At 36.0% G+C, this 21,195-nt stretch overlaps 1 protein-coding gene across 3 annotated transcripts; it reads left to right on the top strand.

The window, feature by feature from the left end:
* Positions 1-13,858, top strand: tsnax (translin-associated factor X). 3 transcript variants are annotated; one of them, XM_066678210.1, is made up of 7 exons: positions 2,050-2,172; positions 2,291-2,397; positions 2,551-2,643; positions 3,500-3,614; positions 5,605-5,735; positions 7,258-7,379; positions 13,146-13,858. In XM_066678210.1, exons 2-7 carry the CDS (start codon positions 2,382-2,384, stop codon positions 13,521-13,523), a joined length of 855 nt encoding a protein of 284 aa, XP_066534307.1. In that variant the 5' UTR covers positions 2,050-2,172; positions 2,291-2,381; the 3' UTR covers positions 13,524-13,858. The 3 variants fall into 3 exon arrangements, with proteins under 3 accessions (XP_066534306.1, XP_066534307.1, XP_066534305.1); XM_066678209.1 differs by lacking the exons at positions 2,050-2,172; positions 2,291-2,397 and adding an exon at positions 1-40; XM_066678208.1 differs by lacking the exon at positions 2,291-2,397 and having other exon boundaries at positions 2,053-2,172.
* Positions 13,859-21,195: the final 7,337 nt, after the last annotated feature.

Genomic DNA, 21,195 nt, shown 5'->3' with positions numbered 1-21,195 from the left:
AAAGTCCACTATAATATGCAGACCTGGCAACTTGGGCTATGTAAGTCAGCTACGTTTTGACTAGTCAGAATAATAATTTAAGATATCCGAAGTACAAAAGACGAATAGGTTCAAGATATATGTAATTTATTTGAAGATATCTTAAAAGGAATTCTGACTCAAAAATACAATTTTGGATATCTCTTATCTTAGTTTTGACTAGCCATTACTTTCATCCAAGATGTCTAGAATTTAATTTCAGATATCTACCATTTAGTTTTAGATATCTTAAAATATATTTATAATGAGGGAATTTAGGACATCTATTGGAATTATGATGAGTCAGAACATAAGGCAATATCTAATTTACTGTTTGACAAGTCATAATTTAATTTTAGATATCTGAAATGTAAGTTTAAGATATTCAATAATTAATTTCAGTTTAAAGTATAATTAAAATATAAAATATAGTTAATCAAAATATAATTAAAGGTCTCTCATATTGTTATTTCACCTAGTCAATATATAATTAAAGATATCTCAATTTAGAATTATGTTTAGTCATAAATGAATTGCAGATATCTGTAATATAAATCCAGTCAAATGATTTAATGTTATGTTTAAATGTATGGCTTGCCATAGTGACAGTATTAGAACAAAGCAAAGATATATTTCCAAAATTATCTTTGTATCTTATTATAATGAAAACGTTTCAGTAAAAAATCTGTGTGTCTGTCTAAAAGATCACGGAAAAAGGAAACATGTAGGATGTTTAAAATAAGAGAAAATGTAAGCCTAGATGGATGCCTTCTAATGCAGATATTTGTGTGTATTTTTTTATCAAGGGCATTCATATTACTTAAATATGGTAACAAATTTGCACACTGTACTTGTATGATTACACCTTTTAAGATGCCTTCACACAAATATGCCCTAAGGTTTGGAACAATTTCGGATCTTTCACCACAGTAAGGTCAAAATTCTCAGAGTTTCTTACATGGGTGCCTTCATCTGCATTTTCATGAAATTTTGCAAGAAGTAATCCTGTCTGTTTTCAGATAGTTTCAGATTCAGATAGATGCCAAGATAATGACAAAATAGATAAGTGGATAGAGGCTGATTTAAACTGCACTCGCATCTGTAAATTAGGGATGTCAAATCTAAGCAAATCATTGGCTAAGTGAGCATTGCTACCCAGTGAGAGGTGAGTGGCCATTAACTTTTCTCTCCCTCACTAAGGGGTTCAATAGGAAGTGTGGGCTCTCTCAGTGGTTTATGGCTTGCCTGCGCTGTCAGGGTTTTCCGAAATACCACACTACCACACTGGTTGTCTGTCACTGGTGGACAAGGTCACTAGCCAAGGCGAAGTCACATTATGCCACATGTAGCAGAGGAAGTCCTAGAAGCAGACAGAATGCACCCCAGGGATGGCAGAATAAGCAGAGACAGCAGAATGTTTGACCACTAATCTATTTTGGATCTTGGGGTTGGGGAGTGTTTGCAACAGCCCCAACAGTAAAGATGGAGAAGGGGTACAGCCATGCAAAATTGTATTCAGTACAGTTTACTAGAAGAGAGACTTGTAGTATTGTTTATATCATTTTTAATATGTATATATTTTTCTTGTTTTATACTGTGTGTGAGGGTGATGGTTTCTGAGTGTTGTGCATGTGGTATTCAATGGCTGTTGTTTTGTATTCTGTTATGGGCTGTTGGTGAAAGTGTCTGTAATTCTAAAAAAGACTCATTGAGTGTTGAAATGCCTTGCAAAATGCTTAATTCATTCATTCATTCATTCATTGTTTGCGACCTCTTATCTGGCCAGTTCAGTTCAGGGTTCAGGTGGGACCAGAGCTTACTCAGAATCAGAATAGACATTACATTTATTGCAAAATTCTTATAATGATTTGCTAGGATATAATTTTGAAATCATAATTATCGCTTAGCATGTAATGATAGCCTTAAGGGAAAAGTTCTCATTATGGCTTCATAAATATGTATTTTTTTTTCATTTGACAGAAATCTTAAACGCAGGGAATCCTCTGTGTATTGTTTCCAACCGCCAGAGGATGGCGCGAATGCAACATGACTTAAATACATTACGACCAAATTCAGAAGAAGAAGAAGAGGACTACAAAGCCTTAGCCAGATTCTTTTTTTTTAAAATTTGGTCTGGCACATGGTGGTATTCTTGTAATTTGACGTTTTCCTACTCATAACAAATATAAAAACCTATGTGAGACCAATAGATTAACGAGTGATAACTAATTGGTTAAGGTCTTATCAAACGTTCATTTACCTATTTTTTCAGTTTTCATCTCCCTGCGAGTGTAACATAACGTTATTGTTATACAGAGACGCTCCCGGTTTAAGTAGTGTATTTATTCTTCTAACGTGAGAAAATGAGTAAAAAAGAAGGTAACTCTAGCGCTGTGGCTTATTTTTGTATCACTTGGCTACCTAGCTAGTTTTAAGTCCTTTTGCTCTGTTATATAGGCATATGATTCCGCGCCGAACACGGATTAATAAAATAACCTTTTCGTAATAAGGGTGCTTTTTGTTTTGTATTAGGTAATGGAAGTTCCCGAAAACGGAAGACTGATTCATTTCAGAAAACGGACGACCCTGTAATTACTTCACCTCAGGTGATTGCCGCCTTCAAAGGTAAATCCTATAAAACGATTTTTTTTAGTAGAGCAAAATATCCAAATGCTTCTAAATACAACCCTGAACACTCATCCTTTGCATGATTTAAGGATGTTTTGAAATGGAAATAAATATCACCTGGTTTATCTGTCAAGAGGTCATGCACCAGGAGAAGAACTTTAAAAAAATAATTTATAAGATATTTTTACTTTGTCTAGATACTCTAAAGATCAATTAAAATCTTAGTGCAATTTACTTATCTATATCAAGTACACAGAAGTACTACTGAGGTAAAAATGCATTGTAATATATACATATTTGCTCACATTTAGCACAACAATAATGTGCTTAAAACGTACATAGTATTATTAACATATTTTCCTAGTATGTTGTAAACATACTGTATACATAATTTGTACATGGGATAAATTGTTAAGTCAAGAAATTACTAATTATGTACACTTCAGAGTCTTAATCTCAGTTTACTAAATCTCAGTTAAAGTAACACTAGGTAAGATTGAATATTTTTGCTCCTGGGCTCCCAAACTTTTGCAGAATGTAATTCACGTTTCCATCACTGTCCTGAAATCAGCAGTGAGGGGAAGGGAGGGAGTGGTTTTCTTCCCATCCTTCAAAAGTTACATAGTTCAGTTACTGCAGTGCTGAGCCTGGAGCATCAGTGACAGAGGATCTGTTCTCCCTATTAGAGCTTACTGGAACATCACAACGATTCTGAAGCTAATAAGTTATAAATAATAAGTTAATATTACTTAGTGTTGAAAAATAATGGGATTGCAACAGTATAAAAAATGTAATTTGTTTATCTAAATATCCATTAATTTTTATTTGCATCTATCAATGTTTGATTCCACAGTGTTTCAACAAGAGCTTGACACCAGACATGACAAATACGAGCGTCTGGTCAAATTAAGTCGAGACATCACAATTGAGAGCAAGAGGACAATTTTCCTGCTGCACAGAGTAACTAGGTAACAGGAGACTAGTTTAAATTATGTAGCAAAACCACTAGATATTCATATTGAGCCATCTAATGTTAAATATCACTTTTATTCTTACCAACAAAAAGTAAGCAGAAAAATGTAATAAAAGAATTTTATGAATTTCTATAAGATATATTTATATTGGATTTCTGATTTTTCACCTGATTAATATTTGTATAAAATACATAATATCATCCTGTCATTTGCACTATATTATTTATATCTGTCATGTACACTAAATGTTGTAGGTACAATTAATCTTTTTAACAAAATTTGGTAAGTTCCAAAATTATGCCGTGCACCAACATTTCGGAATGTGAATTTGAATAATTTTAAGATGAAATAAATTATTACATTTCAATAGAATATTATTACATTATGCCGATACAAATCCTTATACAAAAATTGTAGCTTTTTTAGATTATAGTGAAATATTTTGAAATGGTGTTACTTGACTATTTTATATACCTTTCAGTCACTACTTTCTACATGTTTTAATATTTAAAAAACACTGCTAGCCAAAACTTTAGAAATATTTTCTCTTTACTTTAGTAAAAATAAATGTTCAGGAAAATATAACAGATTCTGATCTATATTGCATTTTACAGTAATTCACAACTCTTCCAGAAATGTGTTTTTTATTTACAGGGGTTGGACAATGAAACTTCAATAATTGCACATTGCACCAGTAAGAGCAGAGTGTGAAGGTTCAATTAGCAGGGTAAGAGCACAGTTTTGCTCAAAATATTGCAATGCACACAACATTATGGGTTACATACCAAAAGTTCAAAGAGTTCAACAGAGGACAAATTGTTGGTGCATGTCTTGCTGGCGCAACTGTGACCAAGGCAGCAAGTCTTTGTGATGTATCAAGAGTCACGGTATCCAGCGTAATGTCAGCATACCACCAATATGGACAAAACACATCCAACAGGATTAACTGTGGACGCAAGAGGAAGCTGTGTGAAAGGGATGTTCGGGTGCTAACCCGGATTGTATCCACAAAACATAAAACCACGGCTGCCCAAATCACGACAGAATTAAATGTGCACCTCAGCTCTCCTGTTTCCACCAGAACTGTCTGTCGGGAGCTCCACAGGGTCAATATACACGGCCGGGGAGCTATAGCCAAACCTTTGGTCACTCATGCCAATGCCAAAAGTCAGTTTCAATGGTGCAAGGAGCGCAAATCTTGGGCTGTGGACAATGTGAAACATGTATTGTTCTCTGATGAGTCCACCTTTACCCACATCCGGGAGAGTTACGGTGTGGAGAAGCCCCAAAGAAGCGTACCACCCAGATTGTTGCATGCCCAGAGTGAAGCATGGGGGTGGATCAGTGATGGTTTGGGCTGTCATATTATGGCATTCCCTTGGCCCAATACTTGTGCTAGATGGGCGCGTCACTGCCAAGGACTACCGAACCATTCTGGAGGACCATGTGCATCCAATGGTTCAAACATTGTATCCTGAAGGCGGTGCCGTGTATCAGGATGACAATGCACCAATACACACAGCAAGACTGGTGAAAGATTGGTTTGATGAACATGAAAGTGAAGTTGAACATCTCCCATGGCCTGCACAGTAACCAGATCTAAATATTATTGAGCCACATTGGGGAGCGAGTCAGGAAAAGTTTTCCTCCACCAGCATCACATAGTGACCTGGCCACTATCCTGCAAGAAGAATGGTTTAAAATCCCTCTGACCACTGTGCAGGACTTGTATATGTCATTCCCATGACGAATTGACGCTGTATTGGCTGCAAAAGGAGGCCCTACACCATTCTAATTATTGTGGTCTAAAACCAGGTGTTTCAGTTTCATTGTCCAACCCCTGTATATTCCAATACAATTGGAACACACAATTGTGCTAAATCACCACTCATTTAAATGTCCTATTACAAAATCATGCTGAGTTGTTCAAATATGTTCATGAGTGTTTTTTTGTATTTAAAACTGTGACTGGTTTGCTCCACAGTGTTCCCAGTGTGGAAGATGTGTTGAATGAAGCTGATATCAAACTGGATGGCGTGAGGCAGAAGATTGGTCAGATAGCAGAAGAGCTGAGGGGAGATGATCTGTATCAGTTCCACAAAGCCTTCACATCAGGTTAGTCTTAATAAAATAATCTGGCTTTAGATTGGAAATCAAAGAAATAACTATGTTAAACATTACAGCTGGTTTGAGTGCTGATATGTCAATAGTGTTTGATGTTAGAATGGCTGTACAGCCTAATTGCTATATTGCTCCTGCATCCTGTGCAAATTCAGATGCACTGACAGACAATAGTTATTCGTTAATAAAAAAAAATTTTATTCAAACATTTTGTAAAATATGTATATGCACAGGATTTCTGCTTAAAAGGTAATTATAAGACCCTAATTATCACACCTATAAAATTCTATATTAATAATTACTTTATTCAGAGTCACAATAAAGCAGATTGATCCATGAATTATATATCTTTTTATATGAGTTTGATTGTTTTTAAATTATTGTTTGTCCTAAATGTATTATTGCTGTCCACTCTGTTTAACACACCTTTCTCATTGGTCTACCTTGAGTCATGGACAGTAGCTTATTTGTTCCTAAATAGAAAGTGTTAGTCATCTTCTAGTCCTCCATCAGTGATCCTAGGATGCTGTTGATAGACTATACTTGGTCCAACAGTGACATTTAAGGAGTTTAAAATTTCAGCAGGGGTGCTGTATCTGATCCACTCATACCAGCACAATACAAAATAATGCACACATTAATGATCCACCTCCCAAATTATACCTGTTATGTGGGTGTCCTGATCATTGAAGAACAGGTTGAAAGGGGTCAGACAAAGTGTGGAGAGCAATGTATGGCCTCCAGTCTGTCATTGTAGAATGTTTGCCCTTTCTACAAATGATTATTAATGACATTTAAGGTGTTTACAACCTAATTCATAGCCATGTAGTAAACAGTTTTTTTAAGCGATTTATAAACCTTTATGAATGTAGTTTTATTTTAAAGTTGTACCATTAAATGCAATACAACTAATGCTGAGGTACTGTTCTGGTGTTTGATGTGAAGGAAATCAAGCCTAACACGTATAAAATCAACAGGAATTGAGAGTGTAATCTGTTGTGCCAGTGCAACTTGGTGACACGCATGCACACAAATAGAGTTGAATTCTGACAGGGCTTTTTTCTGTATTTTTAGGAGTGCAGCAGCTTTCCTCCAGAAAACTTCCATTGTGTTGTGACTGATTTTGCAGTGTTTTAGCCTTTGAAGGCTAAACAGAAATGGGACAGTCTACTCTATGGCAGATTTCCTGTTTGACTGTTGTTACGGTCATTAAACACCGCTCGTGTTTGCTCCTGCACCTTAAAGGCGTAGCCAGAAACTATCATTATTTATTTTTCTCAACTTACTACAGCTGGAGATGAAAGTGTTTTATTATAGTAGAACTGAAAAGATATCATAAATAAATAATAATTTGAAACATACATAGCCTTTTTGATTGAATGTGCTGCAGCGTTTACTCTTATAATACCTTTGTGGGCCTATATTCTTGTCTTTGGTTATTTTTTATAGTGATAATAATCAGTGCACGCTTTCATTTTATTAACAGTAATAAATTATATCTGTTTGTTTTTTTTAGGGATTCAGGAGTATGTGGAAGCTGTGTCATTTAATCATTTCATCAGGCATCGCACCTTGGTCAGTCTGGAGGAGATCAATGCCTGTCTTGTATTCATGAGAGAGGAGAAGATGGAAACAAAGGTAAAGTCACGGCATGTAAATATTGGCTACATCTTAATTTCTTAATTCCATATAATATATATATATATTGTGTGTGTGGTTCCTTGGTGAACTGTCAAGTTCTCACTGGAGTCTTTCATCAAGCACCTATCCAAGGAGCATTCCTACCCCTTTAGGTAATCATATATGTGATCTCTACTGTAGCTTGGAGATTTTATAAATGCCTAGTTTGTGCATTTCATCATCGTTAATAGGTCTCTCTGGCCAGTCAGACTCATCATGGTGTGGTCCCTACTAGGCTGACATGGAACCAAAAGAGAGCAGGGACCAAAACAATACACGGTTCAGGTACCAGGAACTAGGTTTGCCTAACAGAAAAGCAAAAAAACCTGAGTCAGATAGCTTAGGTATTATGCAGTGGAAAAGTGCATTTTAGTAGATGGATTACTTCCACCCAACGGCCAGACCTGGATCAATATGTATCTTATCCAATGAGAATAAATATGATTCTACCGGTACATCTCAATAAATTGGAACATATTCAAAAAGTTAATTTATTTCAGTAATTCAATTCAAAAAGTGAAACTCATACACTGCTCAAAAAAAATAAAGGCAACATTAAAATCACACATCCTAGATCTCAATGAATTAAATATTCTAGTTGAAAATCTTTATTCATTACATAGAGGGATTTATTGAAAACAAAATAACATAATTTTGATAATAATTTTTCAATCATTTTTATTATCCCATGGAGGTCTGGATTTGGAACCATACTCAAAATCAAATTACAGGTTTATCCAACTTCAGTGGAAATTCTTCAAAACAAGTTCAAATGAGGCTCAGTAGTGTGTGTGGCCTCCACGTGCTGTATGACCTCCCTACAACGCCTGGGCATGCTCCTGATGAGGTGCAGCGGATGTTCTCCTGAGGGATCTCCTCCCAGACCTGGATTAAAGCTTCAGTCAAATGCTGGACAGTCTGTGGTGCAATTTGGTGTTTGTGGATGGAAGGAGACATGATGTCCCAGATGTGCTTGATTGGATTCAGGTCTGGGGAACGGGCAGGCCAGTCCATAGCATCAATGCCTTCATCATGCAGGAACTGCTGACACGCTTCAGCCACATTGTCATACATCAGAAGGAACCCAGGGCCAACTGCACCAGCATATGTTCTCACAATGGGACTGAGGAGCTCATCCTGGTACCTAATGGCAGTCAGGGTACCTCTGGCTAGCACATGGAGGGCTGTGCGGCCCTCCAAAGAAATGCCTCCCCACACCATTACTGACCAAACTGGTCCTGCTAGAGGATCTTGCAGGCAGCAGAACGTTCTCCACTATGCCTCCAGACTCTGACGTCTGTCGCATGTGCTCAGTGTGAACCTGTATGAAGCGCCGTTTATACCAAAAGCTGTGAAAAGACTCGAGAGAGTGAAAGTGCGTGTGAGACCGAGCTGAGATATCATATGTGTGAATCCTAATTCTGATGTAATTCATGTGGAAACCACAGGGCGTCACTGTTGAATAAACAGCATAGATGATGGCTGAACCCAAAGAGGTGTAGTGAGATTTGTTATAGCAAGCCGTTTTATCATTTAATCGTGTGACTAGATTTACATTACGGATATCTGCCATTAATATATGACCAAATTGTAAATTAAGATACCTCTAATGGTATTTTGACTAGGTGAAATAACAATTTGAGATATATTTAATTACATTTTAACTGGTGTAATTGATGTCAAATTTACTAAATTGTAGATATCTAAAATTATATTCTAGATATATTGAATTAAAGTAATGACTAGTCAAAACTAAGTTGGAAATCTCCAAAACTATATTTTTGACTATTCAGAATTCCTTTTAAAGAATTGAAATAAATTACAGATATCTTGAACGTATTCGCCTTTTATATTTCTAATATATCTGACTTAGTATGTGATTGTAGATATCTTTATGACTAGTTGAATTAGAATATGAGATATGTTTAATACTAATTCAGGTCTTTATTACTTCTCACTGAGACATCTTAAATCTGAATGTGCCCAAAAAATAACCCCCAATGTTTCCAGATTCCTTTTTTTTTTCCCTTACGTTGCTGTTTGAATATTAATTAAAGTCACATTCTTTTTGTGTTTTTATTTTCCTTCATTGCACTGTTTGCTGTACGTCTTCGAGGTTTTGTACTCAATGTATAATTAAAACATTTTGTTTTTAATAAAAACGCATTCCACTTGGTCTCGCGAGCACTTTCACTCGCGTGTATTCCACTTGGTCTTGCGAGCACTTTCACTCGCATGTATTCCACTTTTCACACTTCTTCACACTTTCACTTTTTCACTTTCACACTTTTTCACACAGCTTTTGTTATAAACAGCGCTTCATAAACCTGCATTTATTTGTGAAGGACACAGTGCGCCAGTGGCGAATCTTCCAATTTTGGTGTTCTCTGGCAAGTGCCAATCGCCCTGCACGGTGTTGGGCTGTAAGCACAAATCCCATGGTTGGACGTTGGGCTCTAATACAAACCTCATGGAGTCTGTTTCTGCACAAAGGAGGAGGTAGCGGTCCTGCTAGGTTCTTACCCTCCTATAGCCCCCTCCACATGTCTTGGTATCTCCTCCATGCTCTGACAGACACAGCCAACCTTCTTGCCACAGTTCGCATTGATGTGCCTTCCTGGATGAGCTTCACTACCTGAGCCTCATGCTACCTCTAGGGGTGAAAGCACTGACAAAATGCAAAAGTGACCAAAACATCAGTCAGAAAGATGAGAATAGAGAAATGATCTTTGGTCACCACCCTGCAGAACCCCTCCTTTATAGGGGTTGTTTTGCTAATTGCCTCTCATTTTTACCTGTTGTCTGTTCCATTTGCACAACAGCAGGTGAAACTGATTCACAATCAATGTTGATTCCTAACCGGACAGGTTGATTTCACAGAGGTGTGATTGACTTGGAGTTACATTGTGTTGTTTAAGTGCTCCCCTTAATTTTTGAGCAGTGTATTATATAGATTCATTACAAACACAGTGATCTACTTCAAGTGATCTACTGTCGCATCCCTTGTGTCAAGCCACTCTTGGCCCAGAGACAACACCAGAATCGTCTTACCTGGGCCAAGGAGAAAAAGGACTGGACTATTGCTTATTGGTCCAAATTCTTTAATATCCACAGTATCACGGTGCTTGATTGGCCAGCAAACTCGCCTAACCTATTTGCAAGAGGAAGGTGAGAAACACCAATTCCAGCAATGCAGACGAGCTGAAGGCCACTATCAAAGCAACCTGGGCTTCCATAACACCTCAGCAGTGCCATAGGCTGATTGCCTACATGCCACGCCACGCATCGATGCAGTAATTCATGCAAATTCAAAAATTCACGTCTTATATAATATTCTAATTTTCTGAATGGCTATAAGCCGTAATCATCATTAAAAGTAATAAATGCTTGAAATAGATCACTCTGTTTGCAATGAATATATATAATGATTTTCAATTTTTGAATTGAATTACTGAAGTTAATTAACTTCGATGATATTCTAATTTATTGAGATACACCTGTTGATCAGTGCTTTGCAATGTGGGGGGCACCTATTTGTCTAGGTGTAATCTGCCATTAGGTTTGTCTGAACATAATGTAATTCATTCATTCATTCATTATCTGTAACCGCTTATCCAATTCAGGGTTGCGGTGGGTCCAGAGCCTACCTGGAATCACTGGGCGCAAGGCGGGATTACACCCTGGAGGGGGCTGATGTAATTCATCTTTGGCCAAATTATTGCAGGAAATTAAGAGTGAAACCCACTGTCCAAAGCTTCTAGACCTAATAAAGTTGAATAGCTGAAGGGTTGTTTTGATGCCACTGAATGAAATTAGTCCTTCGGTGATTAGGTTTTCATAATGGCAATAATCCAGAGTTGATAAATTACATTATTAATGCTTATGTAAAACCTCTGTGTTGTGGACTTTACAGATAAAGGAATATAAGGATAAAGTGGAAGAGAAACTGAGGAATGCTAATCCAAAGTTGCCATGAGAGGGTTAAACACAATAATGGGAAGGAAACACAAATAGCCCCTCATTGTGAGAACCCTTTTTAGTTTTCAAACAACCTGAAAATATTTTGTTCTGGATTTGATAAACACAATTTTTTTGTTGAATCTTATTCAGTCTGTGCAGGAATGACACCTGTCGCTATGATATTTAAAGGAACACTACGTAATATTTTAACTCCAAAATCTTTGCGATGCTTTACTGACCTGTACTAGGGAGAATAGAGCGTCTGTCACTGCTACTCCAGGCTCAGTATTGCAGAAACTGCACTATGTAATTTTTGGAGGATGCCACTCCCTCCCCCTCCCCATTGAAGAAAATGAATTACACTTGGAGGAGCCCAGTGTATTTAAGGTCCCACTAGCCAAAAAGAATGCGTATAAGAATCACTTGTGCCTCCTGTAACTGCATGGATGTCATTAGACCTGTTTTAGGGGGGCTGTAGGGACACTAATGCCTAAACAGATAACTCGCTTTTCATTGGTTGCCACCTTTATTTAGCCAATCAGAAGCCAGAGTTACATGTCCATCATTCTGCAGCCAATGGAGTCCCAGTCTCTCCTACAGTGGGTTGTTTTGCGGTGTCACTGAGAGCAGCAGGTCAGTGCTGTAAAACGATGAACTACAGCTTTGCTTTTAGATAGAACTAATGTTAGCACCGTGTCCTGGAGAAACTACATTTCATTCTCCCTGTACACTTAGCAGATGAATTACACAAAAATCACATGATTTCCATATTATTAGAATGAAAGACAAACATGAGACTTAAGCAATTGATTAAATGTCATTTTGACTGGACATATGATTTAATGAGAACAAAACTGTCTTTTAGACTCTTAGACCAATAGGATTCTTTCACTTCAGATCTTATTGTAATTAAGGAACATCTTCAAATAATAATTATATTAAACTGTTAATACAGTATTTGATAAATACATGGACAGGTTCTGCTTTGCCATTTTTCAAAAAGGCTACTGACAGGCACTGACCATCCTGATGGCAGTTGGTTTAATAAATGTCAGATGACAAAAATGTTTTTTCTGATTTGACTACAGTCGAGAAGGATTTACAAGTACATACTGGTCCCCGGCCCCTGCGTTTTGATTTCAGAAAGTTGGCAACCCTATGCGCACACACATACGTGGAGAAGATGTAGTGTGTTTCGGGCGGCGAGTGTAATTTCAAGACAAAAACACATGAATTTAATGCCTGTTACAATCTTTAATTAAGCAAACTGAAAAAACACTGATGTTAGCAGAGGAATCCTGATTATTGATGAAGGTAAAGTAAATGCCAGTTAAAATGTTCATGCATTAAACACTGCAGTATTTAGGGTAGACTGAATTGATGCTTATGTACTTTCCTCATGTTATGACTGTATATTTTACAGATACCTGTATATAATGAGTTAACAGTTGTTCACAACTCTGTTTTGTTTTACTAACTGTAGATGTGTATTCAAATTTTACCTCGTCAAAGAAATTTGGTGCTATAAGGCAATACCCCAAACCCCATTGGTTAAGCTCAGCCCCCTAATCATTCATCTTTAGTGACGGCCCTGCTTAACTACATAATGTCATTATTATGTTATGGAATTTATTTTTTTTTTTTTATCATCTTAAAATGATCTCTATCATTGTGAACAATACCATATAGAATAGCCCTACTGGATAAAACCATGATGTCAAATGTCATGTCAAAATTCTGATATGGTTGACCTTTTCTCTTTAGGTAACTGGTGAGGAATTAAACCCAAGAACATGTGTCTTAACTTTCCAAGTGACACCTACTGACTACTTGCTAGGTGTGGCTGATCTGACAGGGGAGCTGATGCGTATGTGCATCAGCAGTGTTGGAAATGGTGATGTGGATACTCCTTTTGAGCTCAGCAACTTCCTACGGGATATTTATGATGGCTTCTCTTATATTGGTAACATGGGTCCTTATGAAGTCTCCAAAAAGCTGCATACGCTCAAGCAGAGCCTTGGCAAGGTGGAAGATGCCTGTTATATGCTCAGAGTACGTGGTTCAGAGATACCCAAGCACATGCTTGCTGATGTTTTCTCTAGCAGGACAGCATTATTGGACCAAGATGAGGGAGTTGCATAAAGGCAGTTATGCTTTTTGCTTCACAGACCTGCATGTTGATATGTCGTCTTTGGAATTTGTACTTAAAATTTGTCCAACATATTATGTTGTTACAATGTGATTTAATGGTATTCAAAAAGTATTCAATTTGAGTTGCTTGATTGTGGGGTGTGGTTCCTCCTTGTTCCTAACCATAATATTTGCTAAAGAAAGTGAGAGAAGCCGATTTTCTTTTTGTTCAGTTCTGCTCTCACAGAAAAGGTGTAAGCTTTTTCATTATTAGAAGCAACGTGGTGCAGTTTGTAACACTTCATTCAGTTTAAGCAGAATGTGTTGTAAGAAAACAATAAAAATTATGAGTCTACTTTTTATTGTATTTTTTACTCTCTTTGATGCTTTATAAACTTGTTTGTGTATTTCTGTTTTGAATTAGCGATCTCAGATTTATAAAAGTGTCCTCAACAATCTTTTGCTGCATTGTGTAAAACATGCTGAAAATGTACTTGTGTGTGGGCACTGCATAATTATTATTATTCGTTTTTTTTTTTGTTTTTTTTTTTTTTTTTTTGGCCCCCCCAACTCCTTTCTTTTCAGGGCATTATGCAATCCTGACACCTAATGTCTGTACCTAGAATTACGAAGTGCTTGACATGTCATAAGGGAAGCATCACGGTCATATTTATCAAAAGATAATTTATTCTGTAAGAAAAACACTTCAAATTTAAGGTGTGATTTTTGACTATTAATTTAAAGTTTGCAAATTCACATGCGTTCTGTTTAATTAGGACACATTTACTTGGGTTTTGGTATATCTGTAATATTAATAATAAAAAAGACCCACCATCACCTACCTGAGGAAAAAATGCCAGAGTATCTTATAATTATGAGATGGCAAGTGATATTTATGGAATGCTAAGTCTTACCCAGCTAAGATGGAATGTTCCCACAACTTACCTAATGCTAACCTAATGTTAAGAAATAAACGTTCTTACATTAATGTCAATGGAACATTCCATAAACGTTACTTGACTTTGATAAAAGTTCTCCCAATGTTAGTCTGAAACATTCCAGATAAACATTAAATGAACATTCTTTTAATGTTTTATATATATATATATATATATATATATATATATATATATATATTCCCGCCTTGCGCCCGATGATTCCAGGTAGGCTCTGGACCCCCCGCGACCCTAAAAATTGGATAAGCGGTTACAGATAATGGATGGATATATATATATATATAGTTGTACATCAGTGTTTGGGAGATAAGGTACATCATTGAAAGATCCATTCATTGTGTTCAGCTACATGACTTTTTTTTTGTCTTATTATATTTTAGTAATATATTCAAGAAAATATATTACTTTTTATCTTGTATTTACTTTATCTTTTACATTTTCCTAATTTTTATAGTAACGCCCTGCTGCTTTAGCAGCTTTACAACTATATTCTTCATAAGTCAGTTCCTTCTTATTATGATTGGGCATTGCATTAATGTAAATATTGTTATCCGACTTATTATTTTTACTCCCATACTCCCATAGGAATGCATTGAAATGAACTTCTCTCAGAGCCAGAGCTGCATGTGTGTGTGAGATAGAGGAGGAGGAGAGGGAGGGGTGTGAGGGAGAGAGAAATATATGTGCAGTCTCTTTCCAAATTTTAAAGGTCTTTTTTTAAGATGGAAGTCTAAATTGCAATGTTCTTAATTTTAATTTTTATTTTAAGGTGGCAATCAAAATATATTGGCAGTCTTTTTAAAGGAGCAATCTGTAGGATATTTACTGTACTTAGTCATAAAATGTCCTGGGTGTGTGATCATAGATTAAGGAAACAGTCAAAGCTGAAGCATTGCTGCCTCTCACAGCATTGCTAAAGCAGTATATTCTCCTTGAGAATTGGCCAGCCTAGTGCAGAACCTTTATTATCCCACCCTCCGAGGTCCTGCCTGTGATCCCACCCTCTGTCCAATCATTTTACAGTCCCCCGCTGCCAGGTCTACAAACAGTGTCTTGCAGCCATGACATGACCAAATGAACAGAGTTAATGTGATATTTTACCACACCCAAAAAGCTCCATTGCCCTTCTATAAATCTCCATGACCAGAGACGGACTAAAATGTGTAATATTGGCCTTGTGTTTGAAATATGAAGGCAGTTTACAAGCAGCAACACTACAGAACAGAGCCAAAGATGGCTATTTTTGTCCTGAACAGGTAACAGCAAATAATTTCTAAAAAAAAAAAATAGAAGTACAGATGCCTATGTATAGATTAAAAGGAGTAAAGGCAATAGTTTTTTTTGAATATATATATATATATATATATATATACAAGGAAAATGAGGCATAGCAACATTTGAAAGGTGTTAGAACTGTGTTTTGTGTGTTTTATACAAAGAAGGTGAATAACAACATGATTGAAAAGTGTAAATACCATTATTTTAAAGAAATTTATGCAGATTTATGTGTGTTTCTCCGTTGTGTGTGTTTGAAAAAATTAAGGAGTAAAAATTGTGTTTGAAAAGCCTTGTGTATTCACATATTTAAGGTGGAATGGAGAAATCAAGCTTGGTAGTACACAGCAAATATAAGCGTTTCTCTAGTAGGTAGATGTTTTAAGGACATGATGTACACATGGCCGTGTGTTGTAAATATGTTGATTATCATCAGATTTTGAAATATTACCATCTTTGAATTTGTAGCACTGAATTTTGTTGTACTGAAATTATGCATCTCAATTTTGTTGCTTTTGAATTTAAGTCTTCAGATTTACACCTCTCAATATTTTGCTTCACAATTATGCATCTGAATATAATTGCTCTTGAATTGAACTCATGAATTTTCAAGAACACGTTTTCACTGTTTTTAATCATTTTTTCACTAATAAACTGTTTTTTACGTATTTAATAAATTCAGATAAAAAAAAAATTCAAGCTTAAAAAAATTCAAACAATATATTGAAGTTGATCAAATTCGCTAGACCAAATTCAGATGCCAATATACGAGTTAAAAAATTCAGACTACACTTCCGGGATACAAAGGATAAGCAATCGATTCTGTCTCCAATCAAACCAACATCCAACCACAACGCTGAAGTTGGCTACTTACTCGCTAGTTTCTTATTCGTTTTAAGCTTAATTTGGAATGGTCAGTTTTAAAGGTAGAAGTACTAAGAAAATAGTGTCTTTCTTATAGTGGATATATATATATATATATATATATATATATATATATATATATATATATATATATATATATATATATATATAAGGTGGCAGTCAAAATATATTGCCAGTCTTTTTATGGTTGTATTCATTTGAAGCGGTTGGTTATGTAATGTCTAAATAAGAGGTCAGTTTTTTTTAATGTGACAGTCAATTAAAATACTCTGGCTTTTATCTAATTATTTATTTTTTTTAAGGTTTCAATATTTATTGAAGTGGTCATTTATTTAATGTGGAAGTTTAAATAAAAACTCTTGAGACAACATCTTTCACAGTTGACAGTTGAAATATGGTTGAATTTGGAAAGTTTTTGACGTATTTTTCCTGACATTTATGGGACATCCTCACATTAGTTGTTTACCATGTTATTTTTACGTCATTTTGATGTCTTATTTATGTCATTTTAATAACTTTTCTTTAAAACTATAGTTTACTCATAATTTTTGCTGTGTAGCTAATACACCAGAAGTCTGTATTCACAAGATATCACATAACATAAAAAATGTCAAAATATATAAGATCTATACTTTTTTTTTTTTAATACATGTACTCATTCATAATCATAGCAAATATGTGAAAGTGCAGCACAAATACGTATACACAGTGTGAGGCAAATGTTTTCATATAATAAATAAAGAATATTACTGCATTTATTACGTGGAAACATTTACATATTTCAAATAACATCCCGGCCCGTTTTAAGAACAGTTAGCTATATCATGAGGCTGATCAGATTTGCTGTCTGGTGGATGTTATCAGGTGTTTTTATATCACCTGTGAGCGGTTTTAATATTATGGTTGATCTGTTTATAATGTACTAAAAAAAGTAAACGCTTTCTTTGTTTCTCACTCGCTTACACACACAACATTACACACAATATTCATCATCTGTGCCTTCCTCCTCCACCGCATCTCTCCAGGGCACACCATGAGTTTCCTTGAAAACATAACGCCATTTTAATCACCAGGTCTTTTATAATATTGTTTATTACATATTATACATTTTGATCTTACCAGAAGAGACTAAATGAAGTCTCTGAGCACGACTGTTTTAAACAGCGTCTGGAGTAAAATTAACGGTATACAACTCTCCAAGGTTTTTTATCTGAACAGCTGTGAGCCACTGATCTCCAACTCAATTTACTCCGCAGCTGTAGCCGTGTATGATTTACAGATCAGGAGATCTACCATTTTGGTTTTAAGTGAGGCATTTGAGAATTTTAATATGAATGGCAAACAATAAATAAAATAACTATAGCAAAGCCATAAAATGTTTAGGAATTTGTTAAAGGAAATGCTGTACATAAGAACTGGATCCAAATTTTAAGCAAAATTTTAGTTGCAACCCCATCCAAAATTCAACATCCCAGCTAACAGGAAACGTTCCCACAACTGTGGCTCACTTGATGTAAAAGTTCTCCTAATGTTAGAGGCAAACGTTTTTACAGTAACGTCAATGGAACGTTCCATAAACATTACTCGACCTTGATAAAAATTCTCCCAATGTTAATCTGAAACATTCCATGTCATCATTCCATGAATGTTCTTCTAATGTTTTTTTTTATATAGTCTAAAGGAGTAAAATGGTGTGAGAAAGTGTTTGCCCCTTTCATGATTTCTTATTCTTTTTGCATGTTTGTGACTCTTAAATGTTTCAGATCATCAAACAAATTTAAATATTTGTCAAAGACAACACAAGTAAACACAAAATGCAGTTTTTTTAATGAAAGTTTATATTATTAACTGAGAAAAAAAATCGAAACCTATATGGCCCTTTGTGAAAAAGTGTTTACCCCCTAAACCTAATAACTTGTTGGGCCACCCTTAGCAGCAGCAACAGCAAACAGGCGTTTGTGGTAACTTGCAATGAGTCTTTCACAGCACTGAGGAGGAATTTTGGCCCACTCATCTTTGCAGAATTGTTGTAATTCAGCCACACTGGAGAGTTTGAGCATGAACCACCTTTTTATGGTCATGCCACAGCATCTCAATAGGATTCAGGTCAGGACTTGGACTATGCCACTCCAAAGTCTCTTTGTTTTTCTTCAGCCATTCAGAGGTGGACTTGCTGGTGTGTTTTGTATCATTGTCCTGCTGCAGAACCCAAGTTTGTTTCAGCTTGAAGTCATGACCAGATGGCCAGATAATCTCCTTCAGGATCTTTTGGTAGACAGTGGAATTCATGGTTCCATTTATCACAGCAAGTCTTCCCAGTCCTGAAGCGGCAAAACAGCTCCAAACCATTACACTACCACCACCATATTTTACTGTAGGTATTGATGTTCTTTTTATGAAATGCAGTGTTACTTTTACGCTAGATGGGCGTAATAGGACACACACCTTCCAAAAAGTTTTGTCTCATCAGTCCACAGAGTATTTTCCAAAAATCTTGTGGATCATCAAGATGCTTTCTAGCAAAATTGAGGTGAGCGTTAATGTTGTTTTTGCTCAGCAGTGGTTTTTGTCTTAGCACTCTTTTTTTGCCCAGTCTCTTTTTTTTTTATGGTGGAGTCATGAAAGCTGAAATTAACTGAGACAAATGAGGCCTGCAGTTCTTTGGATGTTGTTGTGGGGTCTTTTGTGACCTCTTGGATGAGTCGTCACTGAGCTCTTAGGGTAATTTTGGTTGGCCGGCCACTCCTGGGAATGTTCACCACTGTTTCATGTTTTCGCCATTTGTGGGTTATGGCTCTCACTGTGGTTCGCTGGAGTCCCAAATCTTTAGAAACGGTTTTATAACATTTTCCAGACCGATAGATCTCAATTACTTTCTTTCTCATTTGTTCCTGAATATCTTTGGATCTTGGCATGATGTCTAGCTTCTGAGGATTTTTTTGGTCTACTTCACTTTGTCAGGCATGTACAAAGTAATCTGCAAGAGAACACACCAAACAGTCACTCAGAGCAAGACTTGAACCCACAACCTCCAGGTTCCTGGAGCTGTGTGACTGTGATACTACCTGCTGTGCCACTCTGCCGCCATTAATGCAATAATATAATCAAAATCACATTCAAATGATTAGCTACATTAATTGCCATGCTATATTTATATATATATATATATATATATATATTGAAGATAAAAATGTTTCTTTGGACCGTTCTCAAAGTATTTAAAATTTACCAACTCATGAGAAAATAACAAAAAGGTCCAAAATACACTCTCCCTCTTCGGGGGAGGCATGTCCGTTACGAGAGAGTCGCAGACACCAGTCGAGTGAAGTTCAAAGCAAATCAAAGTATTTATTTACCAAAATACTGGATCCAGGAGAATTTACACATTGAGAACAGTCTAATACCCCTCCCAAGTGAAAATTCTGACCTCCCATCATCTGACTCAAAAAGTTATACCCATGATGACGTATAGCCTGGTGGTGAGGCGTTTCTGGCTGATTAGCGTATATTAATATGCATGATTTCACATGTTAGTACTCAGCTCTTCACGTGCAATATTCAGGTGCCTGTTGTGACCCTGAAGACATTCTTTATCTGGTCAGGCTGACCATGGGCCTCTCTTCTCAGCACTTTTTCCCTAGAGACTAAAATTTAGGGAGTTAGAAATACACTTCAAGGCCACAAACAGAAGCTACAGATCAGCGCCTCCATGCCCAACACTATGATGTCAGTGTGTTACAATTCTGGAGTGCACATCCGTTCAAGGTTAGACGTTAAGAATTAAAACTGTGTGTCAATATCAAGTTATCATGCCATATAGTGAAGTTAGCTTATAATATGTTTTGAGGAGTAATTATCATATGAGTTAGTAGTGCAGAATCAAGCAAAAATGTTTAACTACGTGTGTAAGTAATTAATAATGTAAATACTGGTTAGTCATTCATATACATGCATATAGGGTACAGGATTTCACACAATGAGTATGCTAATTTAACTAATCATCATTTAAGGATATTTGTCAACAAACACAAAGTAATAAAATTGTTTTCTACAACAATATATATATAGTTTTGAGATGGTTAAGTATTTAGATTTTAAAAATTCAGACCTATATATTTTAATATCTAATCTCAAAATATAATTTTAGGTACTTAGTTGCTTTTGAAACTTTGATGATATGGTTTCTAAACAAATTGTATTTGATCAAGTGCAACCCACATGACATACTACACCTGTTATTTTGGTCAATTTAACCCTTACTGGCTCATGGTGATACATTTTTCATTACAAATTTCAATATCTTTTGACATTCCCAGTAAGGGTTAAATTGACCAAAATAACAGGTGTAGTATGTCATGTGGGTTGCACTTGATCAAATACAATTTGTTTAGAAACCATATCATCAAAGTTTCAAAAGCTATTGAAATTTATTTTCAAAAACCCATCACCACGGGCCAGAAATAGTTAAATTTGCCCAAATAAGAGGTGTAGTATGTCATGTGGGTGGCACTTGATCAAATAAAATTTGTTTTGAAACCATATCATCAAAGGTTCAAAAGCTATTGAAA

The sequence above is a fragment of the Hoplias malabaricus genome, chromosome 8, assembly GCF_029633855.1.
Source record: "Hoplias malabaricus isolate fHopMal1 chromosome 8, fHopMal1.hap1, whole genome shotgun sequence".
In the NCBI taxonomy this organism is placed as follows: domain Eukaryota; kingdom Metazoa; phylum Chordata; class Actinopteri; order Characiformes; family Erythrinidae; genus Hoplias; species Hoplias malabaricus.
The sequence above is the reverse complement of the archived record's forward strand: the minus strand, read 5'-3'. Positions and strand labels throughout refer to the sequence as shown.